The sequence below is a fragment of the Nycticebus coucang genome, chromosome 13 (genome assembly GCF_027406575.1).
Source record: "Nycticebus coucang isolate mNycCou1 chromosome 13, mNycCou1.pri, whole genome shotgun sequence".
NCBI classification, from domain to species: Eukaryota; Metazoa; Chordata; class Mammalia; order Primates; family Lorisidae; genus Nycticebus; species Nycticebus coucang.
The window spans coordinates 42968930-42982548 of record NC_069792.1 but is presented as its reverse complement, the minus strand read 5'-3'; the positions used below and the strand labels follow the sequence as shown (position 1 = coordinate 42982548).

Genomic DNA, 13619 nt, shown 5'->3' with positions numbered 1-13619 from the left:
CTGAAAAAAAAGAAAATACACCCTGTTTTAAACATTGAATAGAAGACCAGACTGACTGATAAAATTACTATTACCTGTTTTAGAAACTAAACCTTAAGAGACTCTAACCAATGGGATAGGGTGGGGTTTTTCCTTTAAAATGCCAAATTTTGTGTAATTTGCATGATTTGAATATATTTGCATAATTCAATTAAACCCTGTGTTTTTAGGCTTCTTTCTGCCAAATATAGCTGACTTGTGGGAATTTGCATTATACTTCCCTTGTCCCTGAGACTCTGTTAGGTAAATGGAAGCTCATTCTCCACATGTCAGCGCTGAACAGACCTGAAGGAGTTAGATCTTTTTAAAAAAGAAGAAGAAGGTGCAATTTACCCTGGTCTGTCTGGTGGAATATTTTGAGTTTATATTGCATTTTTCTCAAATGGAGTCTTTACCTAATCCTCACAGAAATCCCCAGAACAAAAATACTTTTCATTTTATGGATAAAGAAACTGTCATAGAAAAGTGACTTATCCAGCATCACCCAAAGAATTAGTGATATAAGGATCACAGCTCCCTATTCAGCACCCTGCACTAATAACTCACCACATTCCTTAATACCTACATGTAAAATGTATTTTCTAGATAAATTATTCTCAATAAAAATGTCCCTGAAACCAAGCATGGCATTTAGAGAGGATAGGATCCTCCCATCCAGACACAATACTAAAGCTATGTCGGAGAGAATCATATCCTTTTCTGTTTGTTGATTTGTTCATTCCTTTACCTGAGATGATGTATCCTAAAGTCAGACTCTCCCTAACCCTAAAGACACATTTAGGACTTCACAGCACTTCGAGGCTTATCTGGAGGACATCTGAGGTCTGACCCTGTGCAAGGCCCCCTTTCTCCTGGCCTTAGTGCAGCCTCTTTCGCCGCAGGCTTCAACTGACTGGAGAGGCTCCGCAACACTTCCAGCCATAGGGGCCTTCCTTGCTTCACAAAGCAATGCGTTTTGTTGTTAGACAAGTTCTTAGAATGTTTGAGGGTTTTGTTTGTTTGTTTGTTTTATACATTCCATTGATGGGTCTTCTTCTGCCTTCTAGAATATATGAAATAAATCTATTTTCTATACAACAACCCTTCAAAGAATTTGAAATAGCTTAATATTCAATACTTTGGCAAAAAAAAAAAAAAATAAAGCATAAATTCCTTAAACCATTCCTCATAAGGGATGTCTTCCAAAGATCCCATCTACTCTGTGTCTTTCTCCTGTGAATTTTTTATGGATTGCACATGTACTTCCTAATACAAAACATGCATTTCTCTATGCTTGTGTATGAATTTTAAGTCGCTATTTCAGATTCTTTTTTATGTGCATTGCTGCGGTATTTGTCGGCTTTTTCCATATCATTTGACAATCCACAAAGACATAATAAAATTTCAAGTGTGATTGAAGTGTTGTAGTCAAAACTATTCTAAGTACTTTGTACAATCTAGCAACTATGAAATTAATCATAAGCCGAGTCAAAAAGACAATTTGGGGTGCCAGAAAATAATCATTAATCCTACACGTCTTAAAACTGTGCCATTCATTACTTTAACTTAAAATATTGATTCATTGAGATGCAAATAATAGTATTACATGTGCGTTTAATAAGAGTGCCCTGACTTAGCCTTTATATTTCATACAACATCTAGCTACTTAGGTACTTAGGCTCCTAATGAAAAGAAATTTATTTTTGAGATAATACCCACATGTATTTTGTGTCTTAAGAGTTAGAAATTTAACCAAATGTTATCCTTGCCCACACCAAACATTCCAAACAATGAGAGAGCATTGTCAAGTCTTCTCCTTTGTATGTGCATCCAACACCCATGTACAAGCCAATTGAGCGCCTTTCTCATTTACTACCTTATTTCCATGTCCGGTTCATTCTTTGAATCCCTCCTTTTCCAACATTTATTTAATGTCACTGATAAAATGTGGAAGGTTAATGGGCTTCCGCATCACTTATTTCCTCATTTGAAGAGAGAAGCACGTGTTTCACACCTGCTTGGTTCTCCATGACGCACTGTTGCAGCAGCCACACAGACTGGTGTGTACATTGCACAGGTCCAGTGTGAGATGCTGCCAGGCTTGAGACAGAATCAGCTGGATGGGTGGAGGGCAAACTCAATAGCACTTCTTTTTGCACATTCAATAAAAGCAACCATGTCAGAACATTTTGATTCCAGATTTCACTATCTGCCGAAGGCACACATTCCAGCGCAGAGTGTCATCAAGTGTATGGATGAGATCTGGCAATTGCTATACAACGTGCACAGAGCACAGTTGGCAGAGAGACTTACACTATTCATTTGAGCAGCTGTGAAAGAACGAATCCTGCTGTCCACGTGTGAAGGTGGGAAGAAGTATAATGTTCCGTTGACAAAAACTTCCCCCAAATGCCAGAGCAAGATTTGCCTTATATTTTAGGGTTTTCCTTCATGAGGAGGAGGATGCAAACACTCTGACCATCTGTTTCCACAAACAAGTAACATGCTGCATGGATGTAAAGACACCCACACTGAACTACAGTTGACGGGGATCCTTTTGTTTTAAGTCTTCAAGGATTTTTTTTTTAAGTTGCTCTACTTTGAATCTAAGAATAGGCAATAATGGTTTCTCATCTTCATCAATAAACTCATTAATAAGGATTTATTTTGTAATTAAGTACTTATCCACAAATCAAAATAGGCTGAAATTAATTTACAAATACCCTAGACTTGTAACAGAGGCAGTGTCATTTTAGAAGGGCTAAATAATGTCTAGGGAAGACATAGAAAGGTGCTAAGATCTACTTAGAGTTGATTTAATTGGAATGTTGCGATGACAAAAAAAAAAATACTTATCAGAATTGAAGAAAAAAACTGTTGCAATGCAGTAGGTAAGTTGATACAAGCTGAAAAGTAACATGTAAATGTAATGCTTGTGATGTAGTTTTAATGAGTGATGGAGCAGGTATCTGATGCAGCTTACATCCATGTGGCTTTGTAAGAAATAGTCAATAAAAGGCTCTGAAGAAATAATGTTTTATAGATTCTGCTTGTTCTATATTCAGGATTTTTTCCAATTTTTTTTTTACTCATATTGCATGCTCAATTTCAATCCTAATTTTCTTTTAGGGTAGGTATTCTTAGAAAAATATATGAACATGATGATCCATAATCTCTTGGATGGAGCTCTTTTGAGGAGCCCATAATAGCTCTAGACAGTCTCCATGTGAAAAAAAGGTATAAACAACATACAATCTTAAGGATTTCAATCCATAAATATATTAAATTTCAGTGGCCTGAGGTTAAGAGCTTTACTTAAAATACATTAATGGTATTTGTCCCAGTGTTTGTGGATATGTGAAAGGGATTGGGCTGCTAGTTTCTTAGGCAGCAATACAATAGAAAAATAGCTTGATCTGCAGATGTAGGGAAAACAGATTCTTCCTTTTTAAAAAAAAAAAAATACTAAGGTTTACTCTGTCACCCTGGGTAGAGTGCTATGGCATCATAGCTCACAGCAATCTCAGACTCTTGGGTTCAAGCCATCATCTTGCTTCAGCCTCTCAGTAGCTGGAACAATAAGCATACACCACCATACCCAGCTTTTTTTTCTATTTTTATTACAGATGGGGTCTTGCTTCTTGCTTAAGATGGTCTTGAACTCTTATACTAAAGCAATCCACCCACCTCAGTCTCCCAGAGTGCTAGGATTATAGTTGTGAGCCACCACATCCCACAGATTTTCTCTCTTTTTATCAAAAGACAGTTAGTACAAAATAATATATTGAAAGTGTTATTTCTTAAAAATCAAAAACAAATTGCCAGACATGGCTCACACCTGTAATCCTAGCATTCTGGGTGGCCAAGTCAAGTGGATTGTCTGAGCTCAGTAGTTAGGGACTAGCCTGAACAAGAGCTAGACCCTGTCTCTAAAAATAGCTGGGCGTTGTAATAGCTGCCTGTAGTCCCACCTACTCAGGCAGCTGAGGTACAAGAATTGCTTGAGCCCAAGAGTTTGAGGTTGCTGTGAGCTATGATGCCAAGGCACTCTACCCAGGGCAACAAAGTTAAGACTCTGAAAGAAAGAAAGAGAGAGAAGAGAGAAGAGAGAAAGAAATAAAAATCCTTTAAAAAGTATTTTCCCTCTGAAATCTTCTGGATACTATCAAACTCATTAGTGTACCAATGTGCCTGAGTAAACAGACCTCTGTCCTATAACTTTCCGTGAGATTCCGTACACAGACACCGCAGTATTTCACCTGGAGCAGAGTCCTTACACATAGACTTCACAGATGTGATCATATTGAGGCTCCTTTGCAACACAAAGAAATTGAGAATGTGGGGGATTTTTTCCATTTAAACATAACAAAAAAATAATGAAAACATAATTAGTACTGTGTTTTCCAACTTCTAGCCAAAAATACTATAATTCCAGAGTAAAAGTAAATAGGAGAAACATAAATAAGAAGAGTGTCTTGGGAAATCCAGGGGGTTAAGATTTCTCATTCAAAAACATTATAAAACTGTAAATGATACCTCTATTTTATTCCTAAAACATCTTCATGAAAAGCTTACTAAATTAAAAGATTTTTAGATGGATCGTAGAAAAGTTCCTATTAAAGGTCTTGTATGATGAACACTTTTATAAAGTCTTCACCCCTTGATCTATCATTTTGGCAAAAAGAAATTTTCAATACTAAGTTTGCTTAAATTTCTAAACTATAATGAATTGCAATAAAATAAGAGTAATGACTCAGACCTTGATTTCAATTTTCTAACCACAGAATATCCAATTAAAAATAAATTAGAAACTATGGATAATGAATAATCACTAAACTGTATTCATTTTTTTCTTACCTGCTTCTATATTTTCTTTTAATATTAAGTAATTTACCTTCATTAAAATTTTCTCTATCATCCCAATATTTACCAGTAAGTTGATTATTTACTAGGCATATTTTAATTTAAACTATGTTAATTGGAAATTGCATTTTTATACATTAGTTTATGTTGTTTCTTCAGAAAAGATGTCACAGCTAAAGACAAACAAACCAAAAACAAAACTTGCATTTTTCATAAAAGAATTAGAATTCAAGTTCTAAACTAATGTTAATCATATAATTTTTGTCTATCTTATTTTTGAGAATTTCATGATACAGCAATTTTAGCCATAAATTCTGAATACTTTAGCAAATCAAAAACTCCTTTTAAATGATGAATTCTTATTCTTAGCCTGATAAAAAGAAATATACCATGTAAATTGTTTTGTTTTGTTTGTTTTTTGAGACAAAATGTCTCTCTGTTGCCCATCTTGAGTGCAGTGGTGTCATAGTTCAACTCCTGCACTCAAGTGATCTTCCTGCCTCAGCCTCCTGAGTAGCTAGGAGTTCAGGTGCAAACCACCACACCCAGCTAATTTTTTATCTTTTATAGAGACAAGGTCTAGTTTTGTTTCTCAGACTAGTTTCAAACTTCTGGCTTCAAGTGATCCTTCCATCACAGCCTCCCAAACTGGCAGGATTAAAGGTATGAACTACTACATGGACCCCATGTGACCTTTTTATTACATATTATATCAACTTTAAATATAGTCATGTGCTGCATAATGACATTTCAGTCTATAGTGGTCCTATAAAATTATAATATTATATTTTTACTATATCTTTTCTATGTTTAGATACACAGATACTTACCATTGTATTATGATTGCCTACAGTATTCAGTCCATGTCATACAGGTTTGTAGCCTAGGAGAAATAGGCCACACCATCTAGAATTGTAGTAGCCAATGCCATCTAGGTTTATGTAAGTAGACTCTATATATTTGCACAACAATGAAATCACCTAATCATCTCTCAAAACATATCTCTGCCATTAAGCAAATCATGGCTGTATATTTTTCATTGACCTGACAATGTTTAACTCCTCCTGCACAAGGCCCTACTTTGCTTAGCTGGAAACCAGGGGGAGGCATTCCTGAGAATACTATTCTGGAATACAAGCATCATCTTTGTAGCTTATGTTGCCAAAAATAACTATACCAAAATGGCACATATTCTACCTGTATATTGTTTCTTCTCTATAGATATAACCTCTGAGGAAAATTCTTTCAGACGTCTGACCACAAATCCTGACCCTCAAAATCCAACAGAACCAACCAGAGCAATGCCAGAGCAGAAAGAAACAGGAAGGAAGAAAGAAGGTCCAGTCAGGTAAGAATTAGATAAAACACGTGACATGTCATGGATATTTGCTAAGCCTGCATTAAAAGATTCAAACACCTTTTCTCCCCTTTACTTGAATAAAAAGTAGTAAAACTACATAACCTGAGGGAACTAGGTCAGAACTAAAAGATTGGCTCTCCCCAAGTTCACTGTGCCTCACTGACCAGGCACAGCCACTAACTGCTCTCTAGGTAGCCATTGGCTATAGGGCAAATCACACCAACAAAAACACAGCAGTTAAGTGTCTGAGTCATTGCATCATCATAGAAACATCCTATGTATTTGTGAGGCATGAATTTTTAGAAAGAAAGAAAAAGAAAAAAATGAAGAAAGATTTTTGAGTTCACAAAGAAATAGCTATTATATTTCCGCAAATAATTTATTATTTCAGAAGATCAATTATGATTTCCTTTCCCTGGGTAAAGAAAATGTGTTATGATAAGCAAGGATAATTATGGAAATGGGGAATCTTTATGCCATTGTAGAAATATAGTTTTATAAATACTTCCCATAAAATTATTGGAAATATTACAAAAGAGTTAGCAATTTAAATGTGAATCAATGAGTCCACAATAAAACCCAGCTAGGAGCCCCTTCCTTTTACTACTTCTTGGCATGGTACCATGTGCCTGCTGATTCAATGTGAGTTGCTTACCTATAGTTGCAGTGTGCTTATCACACAATAAAAGTGTATTATTCTTCTTTAACAGACAAGAAAAGTTGTCATAAAAAGAAATTAAAAGTACCCATTCATGCACACCACTCCACCCCATCCCACCTCTCCTTCTCTCTCAGCAGCACCTCCACTGTGTTAAACTAGCTGCCAGCAGTACGAGTGACTCTGATTATCCAGGCTTGCTGAATGAACAGCAGACATCAGAGAGTGTCTTTTCAAAAAAGGCAAATTTGGCTATATATGAAAATAAACATCAGCTCACTCTATCCATCCCCCCACCCAAACACACACAAAATGCTATTGACAAAAATAGAACCTGACATTTTATTTAGGTGAAAAGATGTTTAAATTCTAGGAAGGACTGAAATTATACAAAGTGATGTCATTATTTATTTTACTTATATGACTATTGGTGTTAAAGAATTATTTTCAGTCCTATTAGCAGGTCATCATTATCTTCACTCAGCAGATAAGCAAACCAAGGCAAAAAAGGTTAATTAGTTTGCCTGTAATAAAAGGGTCAGTTCAGCTAGGATTAGATTGCAAAAGACTTAAATTCCCGAGGGAAAATTTTTCCTCCCTCCCACCAATACATTCGCATTTAATCAACAGCCTAAACTTTTGAACTAATTTCTCCTTCTAGCTTAATACAATGAATTTTTGTAATAATGAGTGGTGATAGACAGGTTTTCAAAGGACTAAAGTTGAACCCATAACTAATATTTTGGGGGATAAATTCCTCTTAACACATCTTCATTCCTTGTATGGTGTTTTTACTCTTTTGAAATGTTGAAATGGAAGCCTTTAAATAACCCAGAAAGTGAGTCAATCAATACAACTCAAAACCGCACAATTCCCTGTCTGGTTTGTCTCCCACCTGCTCTTACTTTGTCCTCTCCTAACACTCAATTCCTCCTCAACCTTCTTACCTCGCAGCTCCAGTCACACCTGTCCTGTTTCAGTCTTTTGTAATGTTTCCTCCTGCCACCAGCTTGGGCACATATTACTTTTTCTAAATGTTCTATTCTCTCCTTTCCTGATCACCTAATTAACTCCTACTCATTCTTTAGGTACCAGTATGACCATTGCTTCCTTTGAAGAGCCTTCCCTGACCTTCTTAACTGGATCATATATTTCTATTTTAAGATCTCTTGTGTGACATTCATCACTGTTGCTGGGCAGATCATCACCTGTTTAAAGTCCATTAGCCTCATCCTCTGAATTGTGTGCTTCATGATGACAGGGGTCATGTCTGGTTTTGTTGATGACTGGTGTCCCCACTACCTAGCTCAATGGGGTACATGGTAAATATGTAACAAATGAGTTGATAGATGAACCCAAATATATCAAGTTTGTTCTCCAGAATGTCTAGATTTTTAAAACCATACAGTTTCTTCAGGAGAAGAGAGCAAGGTACAAGTGGCTCTCCACATGTTTCCATTTCTACTTAGAATTTGTACTATAAGAAAACATGGCCAGCAGTAGATTACCAAGATCAAATGGGGGAAAAGATGTAAGGCTATAAAGTAAAGTTTCTTATTCCTCTTCTTCTGTGATTTTTCATAGCTATCACTATCCTGAGCTAGAAAAATTGTTTAAATCCTGAATATTTTTTAATATATTCTCAACAGCTCTTTCTGCATTATAAGTAGCAAAGTGGTCTCGAAATTATTACTAGCTGTGTAGTCCCAAGTTAGTTTAAAGCTCTTGTTTTGATTTAGATGACTACTCACACCTTTTTTTCAGAATTGAGTGAAAACCAGCTTCACTAAGGAGAAACTTGCAAGAAGCACTGAAAGTTCCAATATCACCTTTGACTAAAATTCCTGGGAGACCTAATGTTGCAATACCATGTAGGACTTACCAAAGCTTTCTGTTTTGAGCTCATGGGTACCACAACAGTACCACATGTAGAATCCTAATGACAGAGTTTATATGCATCATTAGAAAATATTAAAGTTAAAATAACTCTTCATAGAAATTTTTATTTCACAATAGTTTCAATGACTAAAGATTATTTTGGAATTTTTAGTTATTTAAAATCAGCATTATTAACACTGGGCAAGGTCAGGTTATAAAAAATCTCTTCCTCCTAGAAAAAGACGAATTTGATTGCTTGCAGGAATTAAATATAGATACTTTGTGAGTAACTGGTTCTCACCTCAATTTTTTAAATTTGGGAAAGTTAAGTTATTAATAAAGTTTAAAAGTTGGTTTCTTATTTTAAGTGCATTTACCTTACCTTCTGGCCTAAGCCCTAGGCCAAATGGAGATTAGTGTGTCTGGATTGATAAGTAGGTATAGGAGAGAATGAACGTTGTGGATTTTGCTGTATGTGTGTGAGAAGTTCAGTGTGACACTATTGATTATACTTCTAAGTTCTGTCACGTTTGTAAGATGAACAAAGGTGAACGTACCAAGAGAAACATAGGCATACAGATTATAATCTGTATCAGGGTTCTCCAGAGAAACAGAAGAAATAGGATGTGTACAAATATAGAGAAATAAATGTACTACAAGGAATTGGCTCATATAATTATGGATGCTGAGAAGTCCCAAGAACTTCAGTTAGCTAACTGGAAACCCAGGAGAGGCAAAGGTGTAAGTTTCAGTGCAAAAGCCAGCAAGCTCAAGATCTAAAAAGATACATTTCAGTTTAAGTCTGAAATCAGAAAAAGAACACACCAGCCTCAAATAGTCAGGTCTGTCTTCTTGGTCTATGCAGGCCTTTAACTGAATTGAATGAGGTCCATCCACACTGGGGACGGCAATCTGCTTTACTTAGTCTACTGATTCAAATGTTAATACCATCTGAAACATCCTCAAAGACACTTCCAGAATAATGCTTGACCAAATATCTGGGCACCTTGAGGTTCAGTCAAGTCAACACATAATATTAACCATCACACCATCTCCATTATGCACATGCACATAAAGGAATTGGAAGTGTACAGTCCTGTGGGCAGTTTCTTACTCTGTGTGTGTGAGAGAGTGAGTGTCTTCTCAACTATTTCACAATCTCCTTGCCTCACTAAACCCACCCTTACCCAAAACTCTTTAGCAGAGAACCTTCATACTCTTGGGCCTACAGGATAATAATCTTTGTCATCCTGCCACAGAACAGACAAAATTGAGTACCCTGTTCATACAATGTTTCCTTGTGCCCCTGTCTCGAAAATTTTTGTTTTGTAAAAATAAAAGAATATGAAAAGAATTTAAGCATATTATGTCTATTTACATATTTATATAAATACAAAAAGAAGTGAGTAAAGTTTACATTAATATTATAAAGACATAAATTTCATAAAATAGCACTCACTTCTGCAATTTTTTTATCCAACCTTCAATAAGATTCTAAGTACAGCCTAACACTGATTTTTCTATCTGCAGTAATGATAGTTATCTCAAATATATATCAGTCCAGAAAGAGATTTTTTTTCAAGATATCCAAGTATCACATGTTCACATTTCTGACTAGAATCCCTTTATATTATAGGAGTGAGGAGAAACTGGCCCTTTCCCCTGAAAAGTTTGCTGAAAGATTAACTCACAATTACTAAGAGGGTAGATTAATAAGAGAAAGGTTTATTTACCATGCACATAGAGAGAATCACAGAGTAATTACCCCATATCCCAGTGAAGTCCAGATAGTTTAGATAGTTGTCTTTTTGGAGGGGAAAGGAAAGGAGGAGTATAGGTAATTCTGTTCAGGGGTGACAAATGGTGCTATAGAGGACAACTGGATGGAAGAGACAGGTTGAATTGTAAATGATTCTCCTGGCAAATTACATTAACCTGAAGGACAGATAGCATATGTAAATGGTTTGGGCCATATCTGGCCACATTCTTGATCAGTTTTATTTTTATTTTGGTTTGTTTTTTTTCTTTTTCTGCAAAGGGAGAAGAAGCAAAGTCAAGGGCCCCTTTGACGTTTTGATCAGCTCAGTTTGGTTTATGCAGATAGAGAGAATGCCCCTTCCATTGCTTTTATGATCTCAAAGGACCTGTAATTTAAAATATTCTTTATATCAAGGATTCATATGTGGGGTAAAATTGCCTGAGCTTCTTTAACATTAAGCTAGCTTTTTTCTTACTTTCTTTTTTTATCCTCACAGAACATTTCCTAAATTATCCATCCAGGGAAAAAAAGAATTTTGCAAATCTTCCCCCCAAAAAAGCAGCCAATTAATTATCTTGTCAAATGAATCATTTAGCTCCTGAAAGGCAGAGGTTTCACCCTGTAAAGTCCTGTTGATGCCATTTGTCTATTACCAAGAAAATGGCATTCTATCTCAGCACATCCTTACTTTTTAATATAATAAAATATATTTTGATGGACACTAATGAATAGCAAGCAGATGAAGATGTGTTTTGCTGGAAAGATCAAATAGCTGCATCTGAAAAAAGGAGGCAGAGTTGAATGGCTGATAGGTTAAGTGATTAAATGATGAACAAGCAAATGAGTGAAATGTTAGTGCCTGTGATGGGGGTGTGCTGCAAGACAGACTTTTACAGGATAGTATATGGCTTTTCATCACCATTGCTACCTATAACACTGAGAAGGAAGGTTAGTTCTATGAATAATCTTCTTTTTTCATAATAGCAATCAGTCTCTATTTGAGTGGTTTTAAAATAGGCAATCATTTCACAGCAGGAACAATGAGCACAGAATAGAATTCAGAATCTTATTACCACTCATAAACACTGACGTTTATTGTCTTGTAGCTGGAAAAAGCAAGAATCACTGCAGTAAAGTTGCTAAAATTCCATATGTGACTTTATAGTTGAAATAGAAAAGGAATGTCAGCTATCAAGTTTACAAAAATGAAGTGCAATTTGTATTTCAGTAATTTATAAGCTTGGAAGAAAAAAAGGAAACCAGCTATATACTTTCCAATTCTGTGGAATGCATAATAAAAATGATGCACTATTACTTTTAGCCCCAAATTAAAATTTTACTTCATGATAAGCAATGTTTTTCTAATTAATCATTGCAAACACTTTGAACAACAAATTGACAATTCCTTTTTAATAATGACTGCTAACTTCTATTGCTAGCAATATGGCAGACTAAATGTAGAAAATTCTTTGGGATAAATGTAAATTAAAATACTAGATAAAATATAAAACTACATTTTTAATGCATGAATAAGTTGGCAGAAAATAAAGGCTATTGACAGAAAATTTCAAAAACTGGTGTTTGTTTAAGGATTTATTCCAAAGATTTATGACCTACATTTGAGTTAAAATATGTCACCAGTGGATCAATCCCTGGGTTAAAGTGAATACAAGGATAGATTGGAGACTCCTCCTTAAAAATGAGGTTCCTAGAGAATAACTCATTAGAAGAGAAATTATCCCTTAGAAATTGGAAATAGTTTGTGTCTTTAGCTCTAAGTTGAGGGGAAATAATCGAGAGGGAAGAGAGGAAGGGAGAAAGGAAAAGAAAAGAGTAGAGATGAGACAAGATGAAATTAAAAGGGAGGAAAGAAAAAGAAAGGGCCTGGGAGGGCAAGGGAAGAACAGGAAAGGAAAGGAAACTTACTGCTGTAGGAATTCTTAAGCATAAGCCAATACTCAAATAGGTCTAGAAGCAGAATTCCTATGATGTCTATATCTTGAGAAGAAGCTCAATCTAAGAAATAAAAATACTTAATATGCTTCAGTTTAGGGGCTCAAACATCTGCCAAAAGATAATATCATTTGGAAGAAAATAAACTTTAAAACTAAGTCTCAAAGCATCCCCACAGGCAAAGTTCCAACGAACATGAACTAACATTCAAAAACTACCAAACATGTAAAGAAACAAATCACTGTAAATAAGACAACAGAAACTACAAGGTGCAGAATCAGATGCTTAATATATGAAAATAATAGTAATATTATCAGGCAAAGGCTATAAAATAAGCAGTCAAAGTATATTTAAAGAAGTAAAAGAGAAGATCAAAAACAAGACAAAGGAATGTGAAATTGTCAAAATTGATGGGCCATTTTTGTAAAAGAACTAAATAGAACTCTACATGTATAAATAAAATATAATCTCTAAAATTAGAAAATCAGTGGGCTAAACAGCAGTTTGGACAGTTGAAGAGTCAGGAACATGGGTAATAGATCTAAAGAACTTACCCAGAATTCCACTACAGAGCAAAATGATGAAAAATGTGAAAGAAAGAGAGTGAACAAGAGAGAGAGAAGAGAGGCGTGGAGAACGGCATGAGAAGGCACGACATGCGGGTAGTCAGAATTCCAGGGGGTGACAATAAATAAAACGGTGGAAAACCAATATTCGAAGAGATAATACAATTGAATATATGTGTAAAAGTGAAAGAAATGTTACTGGTTGCAAAAAGGTAATCCAGCACAGAGATTCAAGATGACATAAGTGAAGAAAATGACAAGAATGTGGATAAATTGACTTCATAAAACAATTACAGTAACATCTAAAGTGAGGGTTCAAAATGAGATATAATCAAAATATCCATGTTCATATATAGAAAGACTAAATATTGTCAAGATACCAGTTCTTCCCAATTTGTACTATAGATTAATGCAATCCCAGATAAAACCCCAGCAAGTTATTTTGTGGATATCAAGAAAGATGATTCTAAAATTTATATGGCTAGGCAAAAGACCCAGAATAGCCAACACAGTATTGACTGACACTACTCGACTTCACAACTTACTCTAATGCCACAGTAATCA

The 13619-nt window shown here is 35.3% G+C and overlaps 1 protein-coding gene across 1 annotated transcript in view; it reads left to right on the top strand.

The window, feature by feature from the left end:
• Window positions 1–13619, top strand: part of CNGB3 (cyclic nucleotide gated channel subunit beta 3) — a 196797-nt gene that overhangs the window by 10102 nt on the left and 173076 nt on the right. The window contains exon 3 of the mRNA XM_053558667.1: window positions 6103–6229. Within this exon, the coding sequence (XP_053414642.1) occupies window positions 6103–6229 (127 nt within the window). The remainder of the gene's footprint in view (window positions 1–6102; window positions 6230–13619) is intronic.